Here is a 24,846-nt window from a genome sequence, read left to right as displayed (position 1 = left end):
AACGCCCCAGCCCCTTCAAGGCTCCTTTCCAGCCCCCTTTTCTTTAGTTTCTCTCATCTGTGGCCTGACGTGGTAGCAATTTAGCATGTCACTTAGATTAAAAATGGGGCTGGTTAAGTTCAGTTTGGGTAATAGACAAAGCATTAGGTATAGATTAAATTTAGACAGTGTGTTTAAGTGTCAAGGTAAATTATGTTAGAAAGGAGGGGAATTAGCAGTTTCCTGTGAAAACAGACTCTGGGATATCTCTATCTTGTTATTGACTTTTTTAAAGTTTCAGCTAAAACATAATTAAAACATTCCTGTGCTAATCGTATTGAATTCCCCAGACAAGAGACAGGGAAGGGAACTTGGCTCCCACCTAGTGACCTGAGATCCTGGCCTCTCTGACCCTGTAATATTCTAGTTGCCCCAGAGTGCTGTTAGACGGTGATCCTGGACCAGACTAATAAACCTCCCTCTAGGTGTGATGTAATTGGAAATATCTGGCTCTCTGAGTTTCTCCAGGTAGTGACTCTGAACACACCATGTCTCATTCTGCTTCCTGATGTGACTTCCCCAAATGCCAGAAGTGACAGTGGAGTGTGTGGTAAGGGTATCAACTAAGGTAGGGCGGGTCCACCTCTCTCATAGGTGTAGTTCTTGGGACAACTCGCATCAGATCCCCTTGCAGCAAGTTGCTTGGGGAAGTGGGGTCACTTCCTCTGGTGTAAATGCAATTGATCTATGACCAAAGGACTTGGAGTGAATGTGCCCCTAAGGTCCTTCTAGCTCTTCCCTGCCTCCCAGGTAACCCTTTACGAGTTTGAGTAAAGATAACCGAGTAAAGATAACCTAACTGATGTTTAGTCTAAACTAAACTCTGCACCCCGGAGCTCTGCCTGCCCAGCAGGGTTAGGTAATCACAAACGCAGCCCAGGGGAGCTTGGCTGGGACTGCAAGCAAGGGCTCCCTACACCCCTCTGCTCTGCTGGGGCTCCAAATTCTTCATCAGACAGAATTTGAAAATAAAGTGCTTTATTGCTGAGGTTCCCAGAGAGTTTCAGGGCAGCTGCCTAGGGGCTAGGACTGAACTTCCCTACTTTTGGAGGCTTTTATGAACAGGGACAGTTGGGATATCAGCATTTCAACCCCACAGAAGGCAAGAAAGTGTGGTTGCAGAGGGGAGGGGGAGAAGGGGGGTGAGGCGAGGCAGGGAAGGGGCACGAGATGTGCTGGGAGAGCTGATCATACGCATCTCTTCCCAACCCTGAGCTCAGTGCATTCAGCAACATCACCTTGGGAGCCTGAAGTGGGCCACGGTGGGAACGTTTACACCACAGAAATTGCCCAAATGCTACAAATTGGGGCTGTCCCCCTGCCACCCCCCCCGAGAGAGCTGATTTACCAGCTCACCCTGCACATGACACATCCTTCTGGGCTGGTTCTGAACCCACCCCAAGCCTGGCCGCTGTGCTCATTCAGGGCGCTGTGAACTCCCAGCCCCACACATTCCTACAACCTGGACAGAACAGAGGTGAGTTGGACAAAGAAAGGGACCAGAGTTCATTGATCCATTCTGCACCTGGATCCTGCCTTGTCTTGGCTGCCACGGCCTGTCTATCCACTTATGGTCCCACTGATGGCCTTCAGCCCTAGACTAAAGTGGTGTCCAACGAAAGGCAGCTCGGGGCTGAGGTTAACCCTCCCAGCGGGGGTGGGCAAGCGGGCCACGTGCGACTGCTCAGCGCTAAGGAGGGCTGCTGGCCCAGGGCTGGCTGGCTGCTGGCCCGCGGGCCGGGACGACGAGACTGGCCCTCAGGGCTGGGGCTCTAAGTGACTCACCGCAGGTCCCGGGAATCAGGGTGTGTGGAGAGCCCGGCGCACACCTGAGCACAGAGGGAGAGGGAGAGGGAGGACAATGGGTGTCCAGGCTGCGACAGCGCCTCCCAGCAGGCAAGAGGTAAGGCCGCCACAGATACGCATCTCCCGGCAGCCCCGAGGGCCTTGGGAGCTGAGCTCCCTCCTCTCACCCTGGGCCTTATACACGCTTCAACCTTCTCCCCAACCCCACACCGACACCTGGGGTGCTGACCTCCCCGCCTCGGGTTCAAAGGCAGAGGGCTCGAGGCACCAGACTGGCCTCACCAGGTCTGGGCCAAGCAGGGTGAGCGGCCCACGAGGAAAGTTCTCCAGCTCAGCAGCCCTCATTAGAACTCCTTGGCCTCCTGCAACTGCGCCAGGTATTCCTCCTCGGGGGGGTTGTCCGTGCAGGCCCGGCCATTGTTCGGGGGCCGCACGGCGTGGTAGCGGCTCCAGTCCCCCTTACACAGGATCCAGGGCAGCGTGTCCACCTTGAAGTGCAGCTCGGGCGAGAAGTCGGTGCTGACGAGGTCGGGCGCGCCGGCACCCTTGCCTCGGGTCAGCAGCCGGCTGCCTGCGTCGTAGCAGCAGTGCTGGGCGGCCAGCGTGCTGCTCTCCCCGGACAGCAGAGAGCGCAGGCAGAAGCGGGCCGTGGGCTGGTACACGTCCAGGCGCTCGCGTGGGCCGCTGGCGTCCCTCCACCGGAAGCTGCGGCCCTGGTGCTCGTCCTGCAGGCTCACGGCGCTGGACACGGCCTCCAGCGGGTATGCACATGGGCAGCTGGGCAGGTCCCGCAGCACCTGGCTCAGGTACTTGGCTAGGAAGTCACTCTTGCAGTTCAGCCACTTCTCACAGCTGTCCACACCTGCAGAGGGCAGGGGAGCGTGGGAAGGGGACCGGTCAGCCCCTGGGGTGGGGGGGACTGGTCAAAGGCCAACGACGGAGGGTGAAGGCCTAGGCCCCAGCTGGTGCAAAGCTGTGGCTTGGTAGGGCCGTAGGGGCAGGAGGGGAAGGACCCACCTGGGACAGAGCTGGGGGCAGTCTGACCTGGCTGCCACTGTTGACAGATAAGGGCAACCACACACCACCCAGGCAAGCTGAAGCAACAGGCCGTGGCCGAATGGACATCGGCCAAGGGGCTGGAGGAGGGGCCTACAGGCCCTCTGCTGAGCTAGGCCTTGTCCCTTTAGATGCTGGATGGAGGGAGAGGTCCTGGGATTGTGGGGAACGAGCTGGGGTGGGTGGGGGCAGGGACAGCAGTTTTAGCCTCCTGGTAAGAAAATGTTTCACTGTTTTCACCACTGGCCCGTTCTTGTTCTTAACTTTGCCTTTCTCAGGCTCACTCTGTCTTTCTGGGCCCCCTGTGACCCCTCTGTCTATGCTGCCCTCCTCCCCTCTCCCTACCTTGGAAAATGTGGCCTCTGACCCTGGCCACCCAGAACGAACTGCTCCTCCCTCTTTGCTGCAGACCCTTGGGCCCACTTGGCAGTGCTGTACCTAAGCTGGTTGTGTGTGTCTTTCCCCCGAAGACCTGAGCCCCTTGAGGGCAGGGACTGGGCTTGGTCTTCTGGGAATCCCCTGCCCCACACAGGGCCGGGGGCACCCTCCCCGCTCAGTGAGCTTCTGCGGCGTTGAGCATAGGACCCATCTGCAAGGGGGCTGTCGGCAGCTGCCTGCCTCCTTGTGGGGTGCAAGAGACACAGATGTGGAGCGTGCTGGGGAAAGCGCGGCCCGCTCCAAGCTGCCGGAAGGAGCAGTCCTGGAGCTCTGGACCCTGACCTGTTTTTGAGGGCAACTGCTCCCCAGACAAGAGCCTCCAAGAGTGCCCAGGGAGTGGAAGCCAGAATGTCCCCATCCTATCCTGCTGCCAGGGAGCGTACGCTCCACTAGATGATCTCCAAGCTCTGGGCTCCCCTCAAGACCTTCTTCCCAGCGGGAATATCAGGCTGGGAAAGGCCAATGGGCCTGGCTAGGGGGCTTGGAAATGTTGCGGTCCCCTTGCCAGGGAGGCTAACCTTCCACCTGGAAGGCGTACTCTCCGCCTCAGTGGATGGAGGCAAGATTCCTGCCCGTGCAGTGAGGCTCCGCCCCCCCGAGAGAGGCTTCCCCCAAACCCCCAGGGGCAGGGCCTAGCCCCCCACTGACCTGGGCTGAGCATGTCCGTAGCATTGTGGGCCAGGGGCCGCCACCCCTCACTGGGGAAGCCCGAGGGGTCCTTGTCCTCAGCGCCTTTGGGAAGAGAGGAGGCCAGGCTGGTGGTGCCGCAGGGCACCTCTGTGCTCCCGACGGGAGCCCAGCCCTCGCTAGGCTCTCGGTGCCCGCGGCATCTGGGACAGGCCTGGCACGGGGCAGGACCACCGTGTGTGTTAGCCTCCTGCCTCCCCTCTCCCAAGCCCACCCTATACAAGGCTTACACGCCCACATTCCCAGGGGACCAAGTCCAGCGTGTAAGCCGCTCCCTCTGCCGGAGCTGGGGCTCGTCTCACCAGGACAGGGGGGCAGGTCGCAGGCACGGGACTCGGTGGCAGTGCAGGCGTAGCCACAGGGCCGAGTCCTCTGCTGGCTGCCGCTGCTGCAGCTCCCACTGCAGGGAGACCAGGGGCTCCATTCCTCTTGAAGCTCAGAGTCTGGGTCAAGGCAGGGAGCCAGGGGTGAGGGAGCAGAGCCCATGGGGTGCCTTGGTGCGAATTAGCAGAAGGCACCCCTTCCTTTGGAGGATACGGCCCAGGCCAGGACGCCCCTAGCGGACGGAGCATGGGCTGAATTTCAGCCCCACTCGTCTGCTCATCTGGGTACCCCTGTGCAGTGAACACCCGACAAATGCAGGAGGTGTCACAACTCCCAGCCACCCACTCTGTGCCCACACAGCAACGAAGAGGTAAAGCTACCTGGAGGCCACCTGACCACTGCTGAGGGGACCTTGGGCAAGTCCCCCTACATCTCTGAGCTACAGTTTTTATGTCAATCAAAACCAAGGGTGACAATACTTCCCTGGCACTGGGGGTATTAAAGAATGTCCCTGCTCTCCATGTCCTGGTCTGAGGGACCCAAAATGCACCACGACAGCACCCACAGGCCTTTGGCTGCGCGGGCCTGAGACCCAGGGCTCTCTGTGGAACCCCCAAAGTACTGACACACACACCCAGCTCTCTCCTCGCTTCCCAGGCAGGCCTGACAGGCTGGTTCCAAGTGTTTAAGGAAAATCAATGGAAGAAAAGCTGAAAGTCATGAAAATTCTGCCTGTTAGCTTACATGACTTTGGTGAAATGGAAAAAGCCTGCTACGACTTAGTCTGAACCAACGATGAGACACCAGGGCTCTGGGGAGAAGTGCTATAACTGTGTGTGAAACATGTCTGTACCCAGGGAAAATTGAAACTGCAATATGCAAAAAAAAAAAAAATGCCTGTCATGGGGCGGGGGGCAGGCTTTATGTGATATTTTCTGAATAGTCTATGTTGTTATGTTGCTTTCTAAAAAAAAAAGTAATAGCCAATACTTTGTTTACTATGCACTGGCACTTTAAAAGTATTAACTCACTTACTACTCTCTACACCCAATTCTACGCAGTCAGGGTTGTGCCCATCTCTATTTTAGAGAAGAAGGAACTGAGGCCCAGAGAGGTTAACTTGCCCAAGGTCACTCAGCTGGTAAGCAGCAGACCCAGGATTCAAACTCACACAATCTGAAGATGAGGTCAGTTGTGAGTGGTGGGATTTATAATATTTCTTAATTTGTTGGAAACAGATATGAATATATATATTATTAACAAATGTCTGTTCTGCTTAGGGGATTTCAGGGCTGTTGTGAGGGTCAAATGTTTGAAAAAAAAAACAACAAACTTTGCAAGCTATGGGTAATGCTTGGCTGATGATGGTGTCTGTACAGGCCTAAGCTCCAGGCCTCTCCCCAGCTGCCCCTGCCCAGGAAGCTCTCACCCCCATTTCCACTCAGGACCTCCAGGGCTGCGGATGTCAAGATGGGGGAGCTCACCGTAGCTATCAGGCTCCTTGAAGGCCCGGTCCCCGGGGGACAGCCAGCCCTGCTCCCAGCCTCCTGCGGCCCCGCTGAACCCACGCTCCTGGTCGGCGTCATCGTCTTCCCCATCGCTGTCCTCTTGGTCCTCACTCTCACTGTACTCTGGAGGGTAATCCTCCTCTTCCTCTTCCTCCTCTTCCCCTGGGGCTCTGCCCTTGAGGCTGGGCCTCCCTTCCTCGCCCTCCAGGTAGCCCCAGAATAGGGGCCAGAAGAGCTCCTTGGCAGGCAGCCAGCTGGGGGCACCCTGGGACCAGCGATTGTTAGGCTCAGCCAGCAGGTCCATCTCCACCTCAGCCTGGGGGTCCTCCACCACTTCGATGGTCACCTGCAGAGGTACAGACACACCCGGCCAGTGAGGGAGGGCTCAGAGCCAGACTCCAAAGGCAGGGGAGACGACAAGCCTGGGGCAGGGGCAGGGGAGAGGCCCAACCTTTTCTCCAAACCAGCCCATTCTTTTGGTCCACCTTCTTGGTCTCCCCGGGCACACAGGTCACAGTCTAAGACCTGGCTGTGCATCAGAATCTGCTGGAGATTCCTGACCCCCTGACCCCACCCCAGACACGGATTTAACTGGTGTGAGGTAGGGCCAGGCGTAGCGGTCCTAACGTGTGCCAGGGTGGAGACCCACTCATTTAAGAAAAGCTGGGTTTGAATTCTGGCTCCACCAGCCCACAGGCTGCCCAGCTGCTGGGGCCACTGACCGCCCTGAACCTCCATTTCCTCGTTCTAGGGCCGGAAAATGAGGCCAAATGACAGCAGATCCCCACAACAGCCCTGGGGAGGGCTCTCACCCACTACATTGTGGACAGAAAATAAGTAACGTGAAACCATTTATGTGAAAGTGAACTTTAAAAACATCACTTTTGGCTATTACAAAGTGATATGAGGTCACAGAACAAAATCTGGGGAAAAGAACAAGCAAAATATAAAGAAGAAAATGGAAGTCACCCATATTCCATCTCTGACAGGTAACATTTTGGTGATTAACCTTCCAAGTTTAGATATATAGACACACACACACATACACACACACACACTTTTAAACAACTTTAGAATGTTGTGTGTTCTATATTTTTGTGACGTTTTTTCTCTTTTGGTGAAAGTGTTTTGTAAGCTATAGATGGTACACAAAATGCAGGAATTATTGTCATTAGGGATTCGGGACTGACGGTGGAGTATGTAAACTGGAATTCCACCAACCCCTCTAGTTTTCTCTCCCATAAAGCCCCTTTGGTGGGCAGGCCACCGCCCCACCAGCCCACCCCGTCCTTCGCCAGGAGCCTGCAGTAAGGGCTGGGACTGGGGGATGATCAGACCTTCAGCCTTTCTACTAGACCTCTCCCCATATTCCAGGAATCTCCTGCAGCTCCCAAAATATTCTCTGCTCATTTGGTCCTCATGACAGCCCTGCCGGTTGGTGCTGTTTGCCCCTTGCTATGGTCTAGGAAACAGAGGCTCAGAGAGCCACAGGACTTGCTCACGGTCTGCAGCTAGAGAGGGGGGAGCACCTCCACCTCCCACTGCTCCACAGGCAGGGCGGGGGCAGTCACCTTCTCCGACCTGCACAGGACCCCTGCCCTCCAAGCAATACCGGATGGGACGCCTGACCTCAGAGCTGAGCTCTTCAGCCCAGCTTCTCTCCAGGTGTCCACTGGACCCACGGCCCCCCTGGAGCTCTCACCTGGATATTGGGGTTTGGGGCACTCAGGTCTGTGTTGGCCAATCCCGGCAGCTTCTGCAGCTCCAGCAGCAAGGGAGCGTCCTCCAGGGTCCCGGGCAAGGAGGTCTTGTCCAGGGTCAGGGCTGCTGGCTCAGTGAGAGCCCAGCGTCTGTGTCGGCGCAGCCCTGCCTGGAGGCGGGCTCTGGAGAGCAGAGGGGTCTCCTCTTCTTCTCTAGGAGAGCTGGGGTCTGGGGAGGCCGAGACCTGAGGGAGAGATGGGAGGGAGGGGTGCCTGAGGTCAGGGCCCATGCGAACCCGGAAAAGGCTGGTGGGGGGCGGGAGCAGGGCGAGATTCGGGAGCCCTGGGGGCAGACCAGGTCACAAACTCGCCTTGCGACCGTGTATCCAAACATGTCTGCTTTACCACCTCAGAGGGTGGACTGCGTCCCCAAAGCGCTCGGGCAAATGATGCCAGCGTGAGGCACGAGAAGGAGGGCTCAAATCAGTTTCTACACATGGAAGAAACACAACCCAACCTGCTCATTTCACAGATGAACAAACTGAGGCCCAGAGGGGAAGTGAGATGTTTAAGGCGGTGGTTCCGAAGTGCAGTTTGCAGACACTTGCCTCAGAATCCCCCAGGGCCCTTGTCAGAGGACAGACACCCAGGCCCTCCCACGTCAGGGCAGGAAGGCTCAGGAAGGCCGACAGGGCCGTGGGCAGCAGGCCCAGGCCCTTCCCCTCAGCACACTGCCCTGCCACCTGGCCTTCCCAAGCCATCCGTGCGGGGGCTGTATTTCTTGGCATCCTTGACCTTCCGCCTGCTCACCTGGGGCCCAGCCCCTTTTCCTATTCCAGGCTGCTTGTGTGGGCGTCTGTCTGCCAGTTAATTCCCTCCACCAGCCAGTGCCATGAGGTCCACACTGGGACTGTCCTTGATGCAGCTCAAATAATAAGCGAAAGCAGATCCTGGATGTCTCTGACTCTTGCTCTGGCCTTCCCTGCTCAGACAGGGGAGCACTGGGTCAGCACCTACCTCCAGGCTGCAGCCATTGCCCAGGTCTCTACACCAGGGCAGAGAGAGTCCTGTCCAGAGCTGCCCTGTGAGCCTCAGGGGCCAGGGGCCTGTGGACCCTGCCTCACCCAGGCCACAGCCTGGACCTCACCTCCCACCTCATACCTCGGGCAGTGTGGTACGGCTGAAAAACAAGGGTCTGGAGAGTCAGATCAGCTTGGGTTCAAATCCCAGCTCTCCTTCTTACTTGCTCATTCAATTTGATGATTTCCCATCAACAAAATGAGAATAATAATTCCTACCTGGAAGGATTGTCAAAATTTTATTTATCAAACACTTCCACAGCATCCACTGTGTGCCAGGCACTATTCTAAACACTTAAATCACTCGTTTCATCCTCCCAACAACCCTCAGAGGTAAGGGCTAGCTGTCATCTCCATTTTGATCATGAAAACTAAGGCACAGAAAAGGCAAGTAACGTGCCTGAGGTCACACAGACATTTACTGTTAGAACCAGGATTTGAACCAGGCAGCCAGAGCTCACACTCTTAACCATCATGCTCCAACACTGCAGGTGAGAGCGCTGAGAGTCTACTTCACAAATCAGGGGCTGAATCAGTCTTGTTTCTCATGTCTTTCCCCTTTGACCCCCTCCTTCTTTGGTCCCCAGAGGCCTGGCTCCAAGGCTCCTGCACTGGGACTTCCCTGGTGGTCCAGTGGTTAAGACTCCATGCTTCCACTACAGGGAGCACGGGTTCAATCCCTGTTCAGGGAACTAAGATCCCGCATGCCATGTGGCGCAGCCAAAAAAACAAAACAAAACAAAAAACAGAACCAAAAGAAACAAGTCTCCTGCACTAAACACCTGGTCCCAGGGCAGCCGTGGGCCCATCTCAACTGGGGCCCAGAGTCTCTAGATGAGTGAAAGTGCTCTGGTGCAGATAGCCAGGACGGATGAGCAGAAGATGGATAGATGAGCAATGGAACAACCCAACCCCTTCTCTGGCCAATCCTGGAGGCCTGGAGCATCCCCAGATGCCACCTTCCTAGCAGTTCCCACCCATAATTCCACGGAAGCCCTAACTGTCCCCGCGACTTTGCTCAGCAGTTCCTCTGTCTGCAGCCTCTGGGCACAGAAACAGGCAGACTTGGGGCAGCAGGAGTTCAGGGTCTGCAGCCTTTCTGGCTGATTTAGATGCCCCAGCCTCCTGGGCATAAACACCAGGTTTCATCTGCGGACATTTGGCAATGACATTTGTAGTTGTCACAGCTGGGGCGGGGAAGCGGGTGCTACCGGCATCTAGTGGGTAGAAACCAGAAATCTTACAATGCATACATAGCACAACCTCACAGCAAGGATTATCCAGCCCAGAATGTCAACAGTGCTGCAGTTAAGAAACCCTGCTCTAGAGTCAGGCTGCCTGGGTCTGAATGCCAGTGGTGGCCTGGCTTCTGACCTGTGGGACCCTGGCAGGCGACATAACCTCTGTGAGCGTCCTCATCTGTAAAATGGAGACAGTGATGGGACAGAGCTGGTACCAAGCAGGCATTCAAAGTGTCCGTTTCCAGCCCTCCCCACCCTGGTGCCCAATCGGACCAGATGATGAGCAGAGACCATAGAAAGCCCTGGCTCAACATCACAGCCACACACACCACCCTTCCTCTCTTGGAGCCTCCTGCCCTGTGTGTCAGCCCCTGGGGAACTCCCCGGAGCAGAGGGGGACATCTGATCTTAGTTTGGGTTCCCTGAGAAGCCGACCCTGAGACAAAGATTCAAGGGCAAGTGGTTCCTTTGGAAGGTGATCCCTGGAGACACCAGCAGGGAGTGGGGGAGCAAGTCAGGGAAGGGAGGCAGCTAATAAAGAATGCTCCATGAAGCCAGTGACCACGGTGCACAACTGGAGTGCATCCCACTGGGCACCTCAGTTATGGCATCAGTCATCAGTTGAGGGAGGCTGGGTGGGGGAGAGGATGGGCACTCCAGGTGCTTCGGGCTGGCCGTGTACAGCTCAGAGCAGGCCCTAGTGCCAGCAAAAGCCCTCAGGCAACTGGAAGTGAGGCCTGCAGGGATGTGGGCAGACCACTCAGAGCCCTGACGCGTAAGCACTGTCTGAGCGCATCTTCCGTATTACGCCTAGACCAGGCCCTTTACATACCTTCTGACACTTACTCCAGCTAGGGTGTAAGCTCCATGCAGGTAGAAATGTTTGTCTGCTTTGTTCACGCTGTATCACATGCCTAGCACAGTGCCTGGCACGCTACAGGCACTCAGTAAATCATTGCTGAGTGACTGAATGAACGCCAGCAGTGATGAGGGGTGAGTGTGACTATCTCTGTGTTAACGATGAGGCTGTGGAGGCTCAGAGAGGGGAAGGGATTTACATAAGGTCTCACAGGTTACACTATGGGAGCTTAGGTTCAAACTCAGCTCTGCCGGATCTCAACGCCCAGGCATCGGTGCACACGCGCCTGCGCAGACAGGCCAATAACCCCTCAAGCGCAACCCCCTCTGCCTTCAAAAAGCACTTCGGTTTTCACCTTCTTGTCTGGCCCCTGAAGGTGGTGGTAACGAGTGCAGGCTGGAGGCCACATCACCTGGGATCAAACCCCAGCTTGGACCCCTACTGGCTGTATGACCGTGGGCAGGTTACTTAATCTGCCTTAGATTCTCCTCCTGTAAATTAGGGAAAGGGCCGGCCATCCCTGTCTCATAGGGCTGTTGAGTTAGAACGGCGCCTGGCACATGCAGTGAGTGTTACCTAGAGGTGGTGACGGACAGTTCTCAGAGAGAGAGCGGGCAGCACCCCTCTCACCAGCACGGCGTTGGCTCTTTACGTCTTATTTGGTCTGCAGACCGCCCCCCCCACTACTGATGCAGATCTCTGGGCGGTGTATTTCCATGACATTCTGAAGCAAATTCTGAGGCTCCGGCCTGTTGAAGAACACCTGCCCTATCCCTCGGGACCACCTCCCACATCTTTTATGCTTACATGTGGAGTTTCACACGTGTACACATACACAGCTCCATTCTTTTGGGGATGGTGTCATTACCCAGATAAACATGAGATATATAGATATACACCAAGATGTGTCCCCACCATTCATTCTCTCTCTCTCTCTCTCACACACACACACACACACACACACACACACACACACACGGGCCCACGCATATGCTCCCAGGCTTGGCAGGGCAGCCTGGACCCATGTGTTTCCAGTTAACATAAGAGCCCCCCCTACCCACAAACCCTTACTGCATTGCTTGAGCTTTGCCTGCTAACCTGCTTCAGCTCCCCTCACAGTCCCCCCACTCTCCCTTCTCCCCTCTGCCTCTTCTCAGGGGTCAGAAACTTGTTCCGGATAATCAAATCCAGTTGCCAGGTGCAGTCCAGCACCTCTCCTCCCCGCAGCCACTGCTGAGGCCCGGGCGCATCCCTACAGAGCCCGGCTGCACACACAGTCACCTCGGCTTCCCGGGGGTGCTGGAGCCCCATCATTAAAGGCAGTTGCCTCTCCAGACAGGCCAGAGGACCGCCGGCGGAGGAATGGGGCTGGACGGCGCCCTCCTCGCTGGTGTGCGCTGTTCTAACCCAGCCCACCCTGGCCTGGGAGGGAGACCTACCTCAGAGCACACCCTCCAAGCACCAGGGCTGGCTTCATGCTGCGTGACCTGTGCACTTGTACAGCACGCTGCACCGGGTTAATTGCTCTGCTGTTGCTATCTTGAAATGCTTAGAGACCCCACATTTTCATTCTGCACTGGGCCCCATGAACTATGAAGCCAGTGCTGTCGATCACCCTGCAGGTAGGGACCCAATGAATCCTCACAACCACGAGGTACCAGTATCACCCTCACTTCCTAGAGGAGGCAGCCAAGGATCCGAGAGGTGAAGGAACTTGCTCAGGGTTACACAGGGGGCTGGCAGAGCAGGTTTTGAGGCAGATGATCTGGCTAGAGAGTCTGCTCTTAACCCTTGTGCTTTGCCAGCTCCAGGCACGGGCAGCACTTTCTGGTTCATTGCCTGCCACTCTGGGGTGCGGAATGTGTCAAATGAACAAAACACTAGGACAGGATGTTCTGCTTTTCATATCCATCCTTCCCGTTGATCCTCGTAACAACCAAGTGAGGTGAGAAGGGCAGGGACGATTAGGAGACTGAGATCCAGTGAGGCTGGGACTTGCCTGGGACCACTGAGCAGCCAAGCCTCCAGGCCCCAGTTCCTGACCTTCCTTCTCTCCCTCAACCAGCTTTCCAGTGGTTCTGACCTCTCAGAGCGAGAAGAATGGTCTGGAGGGAGAACAAAGTTCATAGTCAAGGGGCAAACATATTAAAAATAATTACAATCAAAGGGGTAAGTAAAAAAGTATTTATGCCAAATGAGTAGAAAAAAATGCCAATTCAATTAATTTTATTTCCATTGTCATCTCCACTGAGGAAGTGGACTGGCCAGAGGCTGTTCAGTTCCTCTGGATTTGTCTTCAGCCGTGGCCCCCAACAACGGGCAGGAAGAGGGGGTATCCCACAGGGAATAACGTCTGGCTCTGTTGGGCACTGGGTGCTACAGGCATCTAGTGGGTAGAGGCCAGAGATGCTGCTAAGCATCCTACGATGCTACAACTCACAACAAAGAATTGTATAACCCCAAGATGCTGGTAGGGCGGAGGTTGAGAACCCCTGGTCTACAGGATGTACTCTCAACAGGGGCAAAAATTAGATCTCGGAGGAGGAGGCAAAAAAATCTAAGTATTATTGCAATACAATGGTTTGTAACACTCCAAAGGGCCTTAGTGCATGAATAGAGAGCATATCTGTGGTATTAAAATTTCATGCGGGGGGCACTTAGAACAAATAGAGTCTAAAAATCTCCTTAGGAGGGAGGGCAGTCATGAAAAAAAGATGGACAAACAAGGGTCCACAGAGACCCCCCCTAAAATGCAGGGGACGTGCTTTCTTCCCGTTGCCTCTGGAGGGCCTCAGCAGCCTGGGCACTGACAGGGCCCCAAGCTGGGGCTGGGGCTCTTGCTCACTTCACTGCTCTCCTGCACCCGCCTCGGGCCCTTAGTGTCCTCATCTGGAAAATGAGAAGAGCCACTCTGGCCTCCTCCTAGAATTGCTCCGTGCACTGAGAGGCCAGGACCCCCTGCCACACAGGCCTGCTCCTGCGAACCCTGGAACAAGTCTGGTGGGCTTTGTCCCCATGGGGCTGTGTCCACTGTGGTCCAGGAGGGAACGGCTGGACTGTTGACCCCTGGCGACGGGAGACGCGGGTTTTGACAGACGGTGATTTCTCTTCGTGTCTAAACTACTCTTGGTCTCACTCCTCTGTCTTCAGTCGCCCGCAAAAGCCCACTCACAGCCCCTCCCCATCCCCAGAAAGCGCTCCTCTACCTCTTAGCGACCTCTTCTACTTGTTCAAGTACCTAATGATATAAAGGTCCCACTCAGCAAGTTGGAGGCCCCCACTTACTACCTCACCTTCTCTCAATTCACACCCCAAAGGACCCAAATCCTTTGAAGATTTGATTGAAGAGGGGCTCACTTGACCGCTGGAACCTCAGCAACACCCGCCCGCCGCTCTGCAAACCGCTGCGGTCCTCGAGCATCCTCCGGACTCCTCTCGGAGCGCGCACCTGAACCGCATGGCTGCAGGAGAGTTTCGCTCAGGGCGAGGCAGCCGCGGGGAGGCGGCGGGCGGAAGGGAAAGGAAGCCGGGCGGCTACAGGGTGTCTGCGCACCTCACTCAGCACAGAAGTGACGCTTCTCCCCAGGCTGACCTGCTTCACAGCCCGGGGGTGTTTCCCGCAGGTCCGGCGCACCTGGCCACCGCCCGGTGCCCGCCGACGTCCGGGCCGGTCCCGCCCCTCGCACTCGGGGGCCGCCACTCGCGTCCCGGTCCTGCTCCCCGCGCGGCCAGAGCTGGGGGCCGGGGGAGCAGGGACCCAGCGCGCCGCAGCCCGCGCCCCGCCGCTCACCTCCGCCAGCCTCACGTGGCTCCAGCCGGGGCCCCGCGGCTTCCGCAGGGGGAGCCCTCGCACCGCGGCCAGCAGCGCGGTCAGCAGCACCACGCAGAGGGGGAGCGCCGCGCGGCCAGGGAGTCGAGGCATCCTCTCCGAGGCTGCTCCGCCCGGCGCCTTCGCGCCTCCCGGCCCGCTCGGGCGAGTCTGTTGACGCCGGGCCTCGCCTCCTCCGGGGGCGGGAGCGCTGGGACGGCGGCGCAGGCCCGGCAGCGCCAGCGCTCAGGGCTCGCGAGGGGAGCTCCGGCGGCCGCGGGGGCGCGCGGGGCGGGGGCGCGCGGCTCTCCTCTCTCTCTCCTCTCTCTGTCTTCTCGCTCCTCTGTCTTCTCTCTCTCTCTTCTCTCTCTCTTCTCTCTTCTCTCTTTTCTATCTTCTCTCTCCTCTCTCTCTCTCTCTCTCTCCCTCCCTCTCTCTTCTCTCTCTCTTCTCTCTTCTCTCTCTCTTCTCTCTCTCTCCCTGGCCCGGCGTGGGCGCCCCGGCTGCTCTCGGGTCGGCGCTCGGGATGTCCCCCGCCCTCCCCGGAGGGGTGGCCCCTCGCGCTCCCGGACAAGTCTCGGCCCAGCGGGCGGCTCCCTTTGATCTGGCCGCCTCCCCGCCCTGAGTGCCCGCCGCTGTCGCCGGCGCAGCCCCAAGCGAATTCCTGTTCGGGGAAAGTCGCAGCCCGCCTGCCGGCGCTCTCCAGTCCAGCTGTGCGACTGCTGCGGGGTCCTGAGGGCGGCGCCGGGGCTCACCGACCGCCAGAGCCTCGCGGGCGAGGGACACGCCGCAGCCCAACGCGGGAGCCTTCAGCTCTTGGGCAAATGTGCACCCAGGTAGGTTGGCTTGGGGAGGAAGGCCTGGAAGTAACTCCCCCAAGGCTCTTCCAGCTCCCCTGCTGGAGGTGGAGACTCGAAAAAAACACCTGCCACTCTGCACCCAATTTCCCCCCGGTGTTCAGCACTTCAAGAGCCAGGAGAGAGCTGAGACTCAGATGTGAGGATAAAGTCCCAGAAGGACAGCAGCTAGCCACATTTGAAGGAGTGGTCAGAAGATCCTGCCCTGCCACTGGGTGTCACCTAGTTTCATCCTGGGTAAAACAGTGGGGCCACCCACTCCCTCCAGAGGGACACTCGTGCAGGGATCCTCCCGTGTAGGGCGTGCAGTCATGAAATAAAACCTCAGCTTATGATAACGATCAGGAACTATGAGTGGCAGTGACGATTTTCATGGCTGGGGGCTGTTGGGGACTGTGAGCTCCGTGACACAGGGCAGGTGGGGTGGGGTTTGGACAGGTAGGTGAGGAGCAGTCAGAAGGCATTATTAGGAAGATGCCTACCCAGGGGCCATATGGAGGAACACAAAGGCTGCCTGGTTTCTGGGCAGGGACAGCAGATCCCTGGAGGTGCTGGGAAGGATGCCAGAAACCTGGCCATAGGGTAAAATTTGGGATCTGGGTTTAGCCTTAGAAACTCTTAGGAGACTGGGCACATTTCTGAGAAACCACTCCTATCCCCAACAGCACTGCCCAGGACTCTGCAGTTGTCTTTTTTTAAAAACTAAATTTATTTATTTTTGGCTGCATTGGGTCTTCATTGCTGCGTGCGGGCTTTTCTCTAGTTGCGTCGAGAGGGGGCTACTTTTTGTTGCAGTGTGCGGGCTTCTCATTGTGTTGGCTTCTCTTGTCGTGGAGCACAGGCTCTAGGCGCGTGGTCTTCAGTAGTTGTGGCACAGGGCTCCCCCTCGCGGGCTCTAGAGCGCAGGCTCAGTAGTTGTGGTGCACGGGCTTAGTTGTTCCGCGGCATGTGGAATCTTCCCGGACCAGGGCTTGAACCCATGTCCCCGGCGTTGGCAGGCGGATTCTTAACCACTGCACCACCAGGGAAATCCTTCTGCAGTGTTTTGAATAGTGCATCACAGGGGTTAGTTACAATGCCTGTCTGGAGTCCGCCACAGGGGTTTGAACCTTGCTTCTATCATTTACTAAGAAGATGATATTATTGGGCAAATTCTTTGACCCCTTGGTGGGTGCTTTTGTCATCTGTAAAAGTCTGGGGTGTAGGGAGGGGCTACCCACCTCACAGGTGTGAGGAGTAAATAAGAATCTAAGGACTTATATTAGGATGAACTACAGGAAGTTGCCGCTTTTGGGTCAAAAGGGTCAAATGTTGGCAATTTCATGTGGTTCAGCCTAATAAGATGCCTGGTACATGGTAAACACTCAAATATTAGCCCAAAGAAACCTAGCATTTGAGCAACCTGCTACGCCATATTGCTTTTACTAAATGTGAGGCCACTGTGTTGTTTTTTAGGATTTTTTTTTTTTTGTAAAACTATTTTCACATCCAGTCGAATATTTTGTCTTTTCATCAAACTTTTGAACCTTCCCACAGATTAAACATGGAGTTTGAAAATAAGGAATTCATTCATTCATGTGTATCTGTCTCCAAGTCAGCAACTACCGCTAATGGGAGCCCCTCTCCCCATTACCTGGACAGCTATAATAGCTTCCCGATTAGTCCTGCTGTATCTACTTGTTCTCACTCTCTCCTCCCCAAATGCTGTTGGTTATTCTTTTCTTTTTGCAATCAACTTTATTGAGATATAATTTACATACAATAAACACACCTATTTTAATTGTACAGTTCAATGCGTTTTGACAAATGTATACATCCAGGTAACCACCACCACCATCATGATTTAGAAATTTCTCATCACTCCAATATCCTTCTGTGCACTGCAGGAAAAATAAATATGCTTCAGTGGAAAGTAATGCATTGTCTACATACAATGCATCCTTTTGAGTTATCTGATTCTAGTCTTTCATTGTCTTGGGGCTGTTTTACAACTTTGTAGGTTGTAGGTAACTAATAGCAAAGCAAAATACTTCTTGTCTATATAAATGCAAATTCTGTCCTGTTCTGCGGAGGTTCGATTGACCTCCCTCCCCCAGTGTGGAAGAAATCAGTTTTGTCTTCATTTGTACATTCACTTCAGTGTTCCTGATCTATAAAGTTTCTGTTTTTCAATATCTCCTTTGAATTGGCTGTAATACCCTTAACAGTTTTCTCATTAATGAGTTAAAGGAAATCTTTCGTTTTTACATCTGTAAGAGTCATGATTTTATTCGTTTTTGAAAATTATCTGTTAACAGTCCCTTTGTACAGTTAATCCCTACCTCCCTACCCTTGGCTCCTGGTAAGCACTTCTCCACTCTGTCATCATAGGTTAGTCCTGCCGTTTTAGAAGTTTGTATCAGTGCAGTCACATTCATGTATTCTTTTGTTTGGCTTCTTTCTTTGAGCATGGTTTTGAGGTTCATCCATCTAGTTGTAGGTGTCAGTAATTTGTTCCTTTTCACAGCTGAGTAGTATTCATCATATGACCATTCTGCTTCTTTTCCCATTAACTATGATAGCATTTGGATTGTTTCCAGTTTGGGGCTATTATGAATAAAGGAGCTATGAATATTCAAGTGCCAATTCTCTTGTGGACATGCTTTCACTTCTCTTGGGTGAAATTGCTGTCAAAAACCTGCCAAATTGTTTTCTCCAATGGCTGTACCATTTTGCATTCCCACCTTTGTCAACACTTGGTATTGTAATTCTTTTTATATTTAGCCATTCTAGAGGGTGGGTGAGTAGTAGAATCTTATTGCAATTTTAATTGGCCTTTCTTTAATGACCAATGATATTGAGCATTTTTGCATGTGTTTATTGGCCATTAGTATACTTCCTTTTGTGAAGTGTCTGTTCAAATCTTTTGCCAATTTTTAATTTAATAATCTTGTCTTATTGAGCTTTAAGGATTCTTTATATATTCTAAATAGAGAGCCTTTGTCAGATATATGTACTGTGGATATTTTATCCCAGTCTGCAAACTACATTAAGTCTTCTGAAATTTTCATTTTGATGAAGTCCAGTTTATCAGTTTTTTTCAGTCATGCTTTTTGTGTCTGAAGAAATCATTGCCACCCAACCCAAAGTCACCGATTTCCTTTTATAGTTTCTCCAAGAAGTTTCCTATTTTTTTATTTTTTATGCTCAGATCTATGATTTGAGTCAACTGTGGTACGTGATGTAAGGTTGAAGGTCCTTTCCCCATTGAATTAACTTGGCACTTTTGTCAAAAATCAGCTAACCATACACATGTGGGTCTATTTCTGGACTCCCTATTCTGTTTTATTGTTCTATATGACTAATCTAATGCCAGTTGCAGTCTTGGTTACTGTAGCTTTGTGCAAAGTTTTGAAATCAGGTAGTATAAGTTCCTTTACAAAATTGTTTTGACTATTCTAGGTCCTTTGCATTTCCACATAAATTTTATCAACTTGTCATTGTCTACAAAAAAGCATGCTAATGGGTATTTTTTTTTTTATTTTTAAAAATTTATCTTATTTATTTTTGGCTGCGTTGGGTCTTTGTTGCTGCGCATGGGCTTTCTCTAGTTGTGGCGAGCAGGGGCTACTCTTCGTTGTGGTGCACAGGCTTCTCATTGCGGTGGCTTCTCTTGTTGTGGAGCATGGGCTCTAGGCACACGGGCTTCAGTAGTTGTGGCACGTGGGCTCAGTAGTTGTGGCTCGTGGGCTCTAGAGCACAGGCTCAGTAGTTGTGGCGCACAGGCCTAGTTGCTCCACGGCATGTGGGATCTTCCCGGACCAGGGCTCAAACCCATGTCCCCTGCATTGGCAGGCGGATTCTTAACCACTGCACCACCAGCAAAGTCCCAAGTGGGTATTTTTTTTTTTCAATGCTTACAACTTTTCACTGGTTTTCCCCAGTGTGTAAGATAAAGTCACCCGGTGTGGCAGCCTCTACCGCCTCCTGGTGAGCCCCACTTCACCGTTCTTGCGAGTATCAACCACACTCTTTCTTTCAGATCCTCCAATCCTTAGAAAAGTTTCCTCTATCACCTCTGTCTAAACCAGACACTGGTTCCAATCTTATCAGGCTCTTTACCTTTCCTTCATGGCACTTAGCAGTTTCTAACACGATATATATGGTTCATGTGCCTATTTGTTTATAAAAGTAGGAACCATAACTTTCTGTTTGCTGCTGTTATTGGTAATGCTCAGTGCAGTGCCTGGCATGGAAACAGCACTCAGTATTTATTGGTTTAATGAATAAAGGCAGATACAGCTTTCAGAGTATTTTATTGGAGCAAAACAATAAATTTCATGGGATGATTCTTAAGTCATCTCAAGTAGTTCCCCTTCAGCTCTTAACAGGCACTCTCAAAATGGATACACCTCCCTCAACCCATCATTTATAGCTTGACAGTCATCCAACAACAACAGCAACGAAAAATCATCTGGCAAAAAAGGGAGACGCGGGGGGCGGGTGTGGGTAAGGGAGAGAGTGACATTTTAACACAATACTAAATTTTAAAAAGTTTTATTTATATTTCCCCTTCTCTTTCTCAGATTATACAAGCATTGCAGGACTGGGGAAGGGTTATCACAGCACCTCTTGCAAATTCCAGTTTACAGGAATGAAAAAATATGGGCCAACAAAATAAGATCTCGGCTCTCCATAAGCTATTTCTCTATTCTTATTTTCTCTCTTTCCCCCTTCTCCTAATGTTAGCTACCTTTATCCAGAGAGGGATCATCAAGACTGTGGGCATGCTGGCTGACATGGTGATCTCACTAGTATCCTGTGAAGAACCATCAAGGATGCTTTTTATGGTTCCAACCATGAACACCACTGAGGTAACAAGACCTAACATCAAGGGTGAAGACAAGTCACCACTCCACCCTAGTCAGTGATATGTCCCACACTTCCTTGGAAGGCCTGGGCCAAATGACAAAGCTTTGCACAAGAAACTCGGGAACTGTGTTGGAAAAAGCAGACACTGAGTGGGCTCAAGGCTCCTTGTGTATGGAAGGATCCACTATCCATGCAGACAGCAACAAGGCAGGACACTTGGCACATCAGGGCACTGCTCTAATTTTTACCTTTCATTCAACCTCCCCATTAACTGCTCCAAAAGAACAGAGGTTTGGGTGTGCTTCATTAAAAACACAGTAAAGGCAGTTTAAGAGCCACTGAATTCTTTATGGTCAGTTTAATAAACTCATCATACCACAAAAAATCAGTTTATAAGGCCATTTATCATGTGTACTACACAGTAAATAAGACCTTGCCCACAGCTTCCCCAAGTCAGTCCCAAGGATGACTGGGAATGTGATACCTCAGACTCAGCAGAGACATTAGAATAAACATTTCCGATAAGGGCTCGAGCTAGCCCCTTCGGTTTCCTCCCTAGAAAAGGCTCAATCTATAGCAAAAGGTGCTTAGAAAACAGAAGTCACTAGAAATGACAAAAGGGGCAACAGCATTTTCTACACATTAAAAGCAAAGGGATCACTGGCTAGTCCTGGCATTTCCTCTGTATGATAAGGGAGGAAGCCAGCCTTCTAACCCAGCTATCTGGGCACATGGCAAATGGCTAGGAGCCTGAACACTGCATTTCACGTGGATAAAGCTGAAGAGAGAATGGACAAGCTTTCCTTTACGTGGAAGGTGTTTTAATTAACTGGCTTAACGGATTAAGCAAACAGCTGCTCAACAGCCAAGAAGAATCCTTTGATTTTCGTAACTCCCCCTTCATAACTCCTTTGGGCTAAGATGATTTTACCTGTGTGAAGTGCTCAACAGTTCTTGACCTTCATGAAAGTGGACAGAAGGAAAACCACAACTTTCCCATTTTTTCTAACCACATGGGTTATAGCAAGGACAGATTAAAACCTATTCTGGCTTACCTAGAACACCAGGAAAGACACCCTGGGAATTAGGGCACGGCAATTCTTTATACAAGAGAACCAGGAGGGACCTCCCTGACGGTTCAGTGGTTAAGACACCGCGCTTCCACTGCAGGGGGCGCGGGTTTGATCCGTGGTCGGGGAACTAGGATCCTGCATGACCCGTGGCACAGCCAAAAAAAAAAAAAAGAGAGAGAGAGAGAACCAGGAGATAGTCAATTGTATTTAACCTTTTCTAGGTGGTTTTGCCACAAATTCATACAAAACAAGAACCCAAATTCTCTTTCTTCACTGCCTATGACATGACTAGAAGTGCTGCTGCCCAATCCAGTATGACAAGGGGCCAGAGATCCTCGTCAATTTGGAACGAGGCACATGGGGGAAGAAATAGGGCCTTGGCCTCTGAAAGGGCATCAGGCAAACACGCAGCCCTTAGTAGTTGTGTCGGGTTATTTCTGTTCACCTTCCATGACTACATGAGGAAGAGGGGTGTCTGACTATTTGAAATCCTCACCCTATCACGAAAGTTTAAGATAGTGACGAGAAGTTCTTCAAACAAGCAAACAGTACTCTGGGCTCTGGAGACCAGAATGTTTTTTTAAAGGGAAAAAATTTTACAAAGCAAAGTGAAAAGTTTAGTGCTTCAAAGACCCTGCCCCTGAACATTCTCTTTCAATGCTCTAGAACGTACGCCATATTCTACGGTAAGGCTTTTAAAATAAAGATGGGAGGAGAATCTGCCTCAGCCACTGCCACTTGATCCATTCTTTGGGTGTGATTTTGATGTGCCCTAGTTATAAACTTCCTGGTTTCTGATGTGATCTGCAGAAAAAGGTCGTATAAACCTGAAATGGATGAAGACAAAGCTAAATAAAAAGAGGGATAAGAAAAAGTAATAAGGATTAGTCACACCTCTATCAACTAACTCTGATGATCAGCCTTGGTAGTAATGGTTAGCTGATGCCTGCTTGAATCCCATCAGATTCTTGAAGTAGGCTGTGTTAAACCATGTACTAAACAATACTTATTTGTCCCAGATTTCTACTCATTCCCAATGACAGTATTTATATACACTTGTGTTTCCCCAAGTGCTTGGTTAAGTAATGATATTTGTGATATGACTGGACCCTAGATTTATATTACAGTTTCAAGAAGAGACAACCAGTGTGTGTAATGTTTTGTCCTCTAGAAAGTAGAGGTCCTAGAGAGATCACAGGAGTTTTCTCTCTTCAAAATGAATCTGTAACTTAACTGCATTTATCCTGAAATAACTGCATAGCAAAATGATATATATATATATTTAAATGCCCATATTAACTGACATTTTAAGTTGCAGTGACTTCATGCAAGCCAAAATAAAAGACTGGCCATTAAGTTCAATGCTTTAAGTTTGTGACTTCTGCAAACCCTACATCACTAAATAGTAACTGCAGTGCAAAAGCTCCCTGGTTCTAATGGGGTTCTATGTTGAGGACCTAGATGTGCAGGAAAGGTTAGTAATGTATTTTATTTTACAGGACTAATTACTTAGTTACCACAATCTTTTTTACTTCAACTTGTACATGCTAAATGGAGTCCCTGCATCTCTACTTGGTTCTTTTCACTTTTTTCTATTCTTTAAAAAATTAAAATAAAACCTTGGAGTATTTCAAGGGCTTAAGGCTCTCAGATGCTGAGAGTGACCAAAGATAACTTAAGACATGAAAACAAAACTTCACAAACAATAGCATTGCTTACATCCTCCACTACATGTATCTGCACAAAAATACCACAGCTGATGACAAGATGCCCAGGAGAATTTGGACTGAAAATTTTTACAAATAAAAGGAGTGATTTCAAAAATAGAGATGTACAAAACTACTTTCACACAATGTTTTTCCATTCTGTTCCCAATCCTTCCCCTATAATACTTGATGGCTACTAAAAGACAAGCTGATCTTGGGTATAAAAAAAGTCAAAAGTTCTCTTCACTTAAGCTTTGGTCAACAGAAGAAAGTAAGAACTTTAACATGGTGATTTTCAGATTTGCTCTTTGGTCAAGCAGTATAAAGCTCGCTGAAAGAAATCCCCTTACTTGGTATGCAAACAGAGTCAAAATAAGTGTTCAGAATTTCTCAGGGAAAAAATAAGGGGTAATGGAAGGAGATGGAGCCCCTAAAAGCCCCAGATGCCAGGTTAGAACTGCATTAGGACATCAAGAATAAAAGAGAAATAGCACTCAGAGTGATATTCAAATGGGTCATCTTCTAAAAAGGGTAAGTTAATAAACTTTAATCCTTACATTAGGAACATGACAAAAGATTTCTGAGCGGAGGATTTACCAACATTCTCCTTTATCAGTTGAAATCCTAATATGGACCCAAACCCAGGCAGACGCTGTCATAATTTTTTTTTTTTTTTTTTGGCTGTCATAATTTTGAAAAGTAGAAAGCAGTAAAAAGGAAACCACAGACATTCTACAAGGAGCAGTCAACCCTTTCCCCACCACCCCTGCCCTCTCACCCGAGCAGGAGGGCCTATCACTCTGTGGAGCAGCTTTGTACACAGAAGAGTGAGGTGTGAGTCAGCTTCAGCACCGAGGTCTGACCAGGGTGGGATGTGGGTGCTTTTAAAACCATTTAAGTGTTTTAAACAGGGGATGGGATGTGGGTGCTTTTAAAACCATTTAAGTGTTTTAAACAGGGGGTGGGAGTGTTAGATTCCAGCTTGGGAAGAACCCAGAAACTGGACATACCCTCAGATGGTGACCATTACGAAGAAACATTTGATGGTGAAGGAAGATATCATCTGGTGACCAGAACAAAATGGAATAAGACCAAGCCTTGGAGGCTCCTGGCCAGGGAGGGATATACAATGAGGGGGAGTTTCAGCAATGTTAGTGTTTACTACTTTTCTTAAATGGCTAAACTTAAGACACATTAAAACGCTTTGGGTGATTACGTGACTGGTTAAACAAAGATTCCAAGGCTGGCCACCTCTGAGACCTGGACCGGAAGTAAGTGGAAGGCACCTGCTCCCCAGGAAGGAGGGCCAGGTGAGTCTCGAGGCTGTAGTGCCAGGGCCAGCAGGAGCTTTGGATGGGCCCACGTCTGTGAGAGGAAAACGGCCTGCGTGGTTAGCCAGAGACAGGGTAGGGTCAGTGTGATTTCACAAGTAGAATAGTTATAAAATAAAACATTTTTTTAATGGACAAAAACGCAAAGTGAGTCACCTCTTTTTTTAAAGGTGATGTAGCAAAGGAAGGATGTGAAGCAGTTTTTCACTATTTACAAAATATCATTTAGAGTGGAGGTGGCCGCCGTCAGTAGTTGAGGAAATCTCTTGCACAAGAAGTGTGGTTCCTGCAACTGGACTGGAAAGGCCACACACTCTCCTGGGTGAGGGAGAGTTCCTTTAGGGGAGCACCAAAAGGCTCAGTCTTCAGTTTCTTCATATGTAGTCTCATCAAAGGGCCTGTCCAATAGAGGTACTGACCGATGACGGGAATACTTCAGGTGCAATAGGTCCCCGACTTCATCTATCTCCTTTAAAGCCTAAA

General features: G+C 51.5%; 2 protein-coding genes across 6 annotated transcripts in view; both read right to left on the bottom strand.

Annotated features, from left to right (window-relative positions):
• Positions 1 to 1,000: 1,000 nt before the first annotated feature.
• Positions 1,001 to 14,659, bottom strand: ISM2 (isthmin 2; the record flags this gene model as incomplete). 3 transcript variants are annotated; one of them, XM_082451359.1, is made up of 6 exons in its annotated part: positions 1,001 to 2,707; positions 3,988 to 4,071; positions 4,329 to 4,469; positions 5,835 to 6,204; positions 7,561 to 7,803; positions 14,528 to 14,659. In XM_082451359.1, the coding sequence occupies 6 exons, from the start codon at positions 14,657 to 14,659 to the stop codon at positions 2,190 to 2,192; spliced, it is 1,488 nt and encodes a 495-aa protein (XP_082307485.1). In that variant the 3' UTR covers positions 1,001 to 2,189. The 3 variants fall into 3 exon arrangements, with proteins under 3 accessions (XP_082307485.1, XP_082307486.1, XP_082307487.1); XM_082451360.1 differs by lacking the exon at positions 4,329 to 4,469; XM_082451361.1 differs by lacking the exons at positions 3,988 to 4,071; positions 4,329 to 4,469.
• A 5,021-nt stretch (positions 14,660 to 19,680) lies between these two features.
• SPTLC2 (serine palmitoyltransferase long chain base subunit 2) overlaps positions 19,681 to 24,846 on the bottom strand; it is a 129,831-nt gene continuing 124,665 nt past the window's right edge. For 2 of the 3 annotated variants that reach the window (XM_082451341.1, XM_082451343.1), the window contains exon 12: positions 19,681 to 24,841. In XM_082451341.1, coding sequence (XP_082307467.1) covers positions 24,722 to 24,841 — 120 coding nt within the window. In that variant the 3' untranslated portion in view covers positions 19,681 to 24,721. The remainder of the gene's footprint in view (positions 24,842 to 24,846) is intronic. The other variant, XM_082451342.1, reaches the window with a different exon arrangement.

Source organism: Balaenoptera physalus, assembly GCF_965194825.1.
Source record: "Balaenoptera physalus genome assembly, chromosome: 2".
In the NCBI taxonomy this organism is placed as follows: domain Eukaryota; kingdom Metazoa; phylum Chordata; class Mammalia; order Artiodactyla; family Balaenopteridae; genus Balaenoptera; species Balaenoptera physalus.
This window is presented reverse-complemented; position numbering and strand designations above follow the sequence as displayed.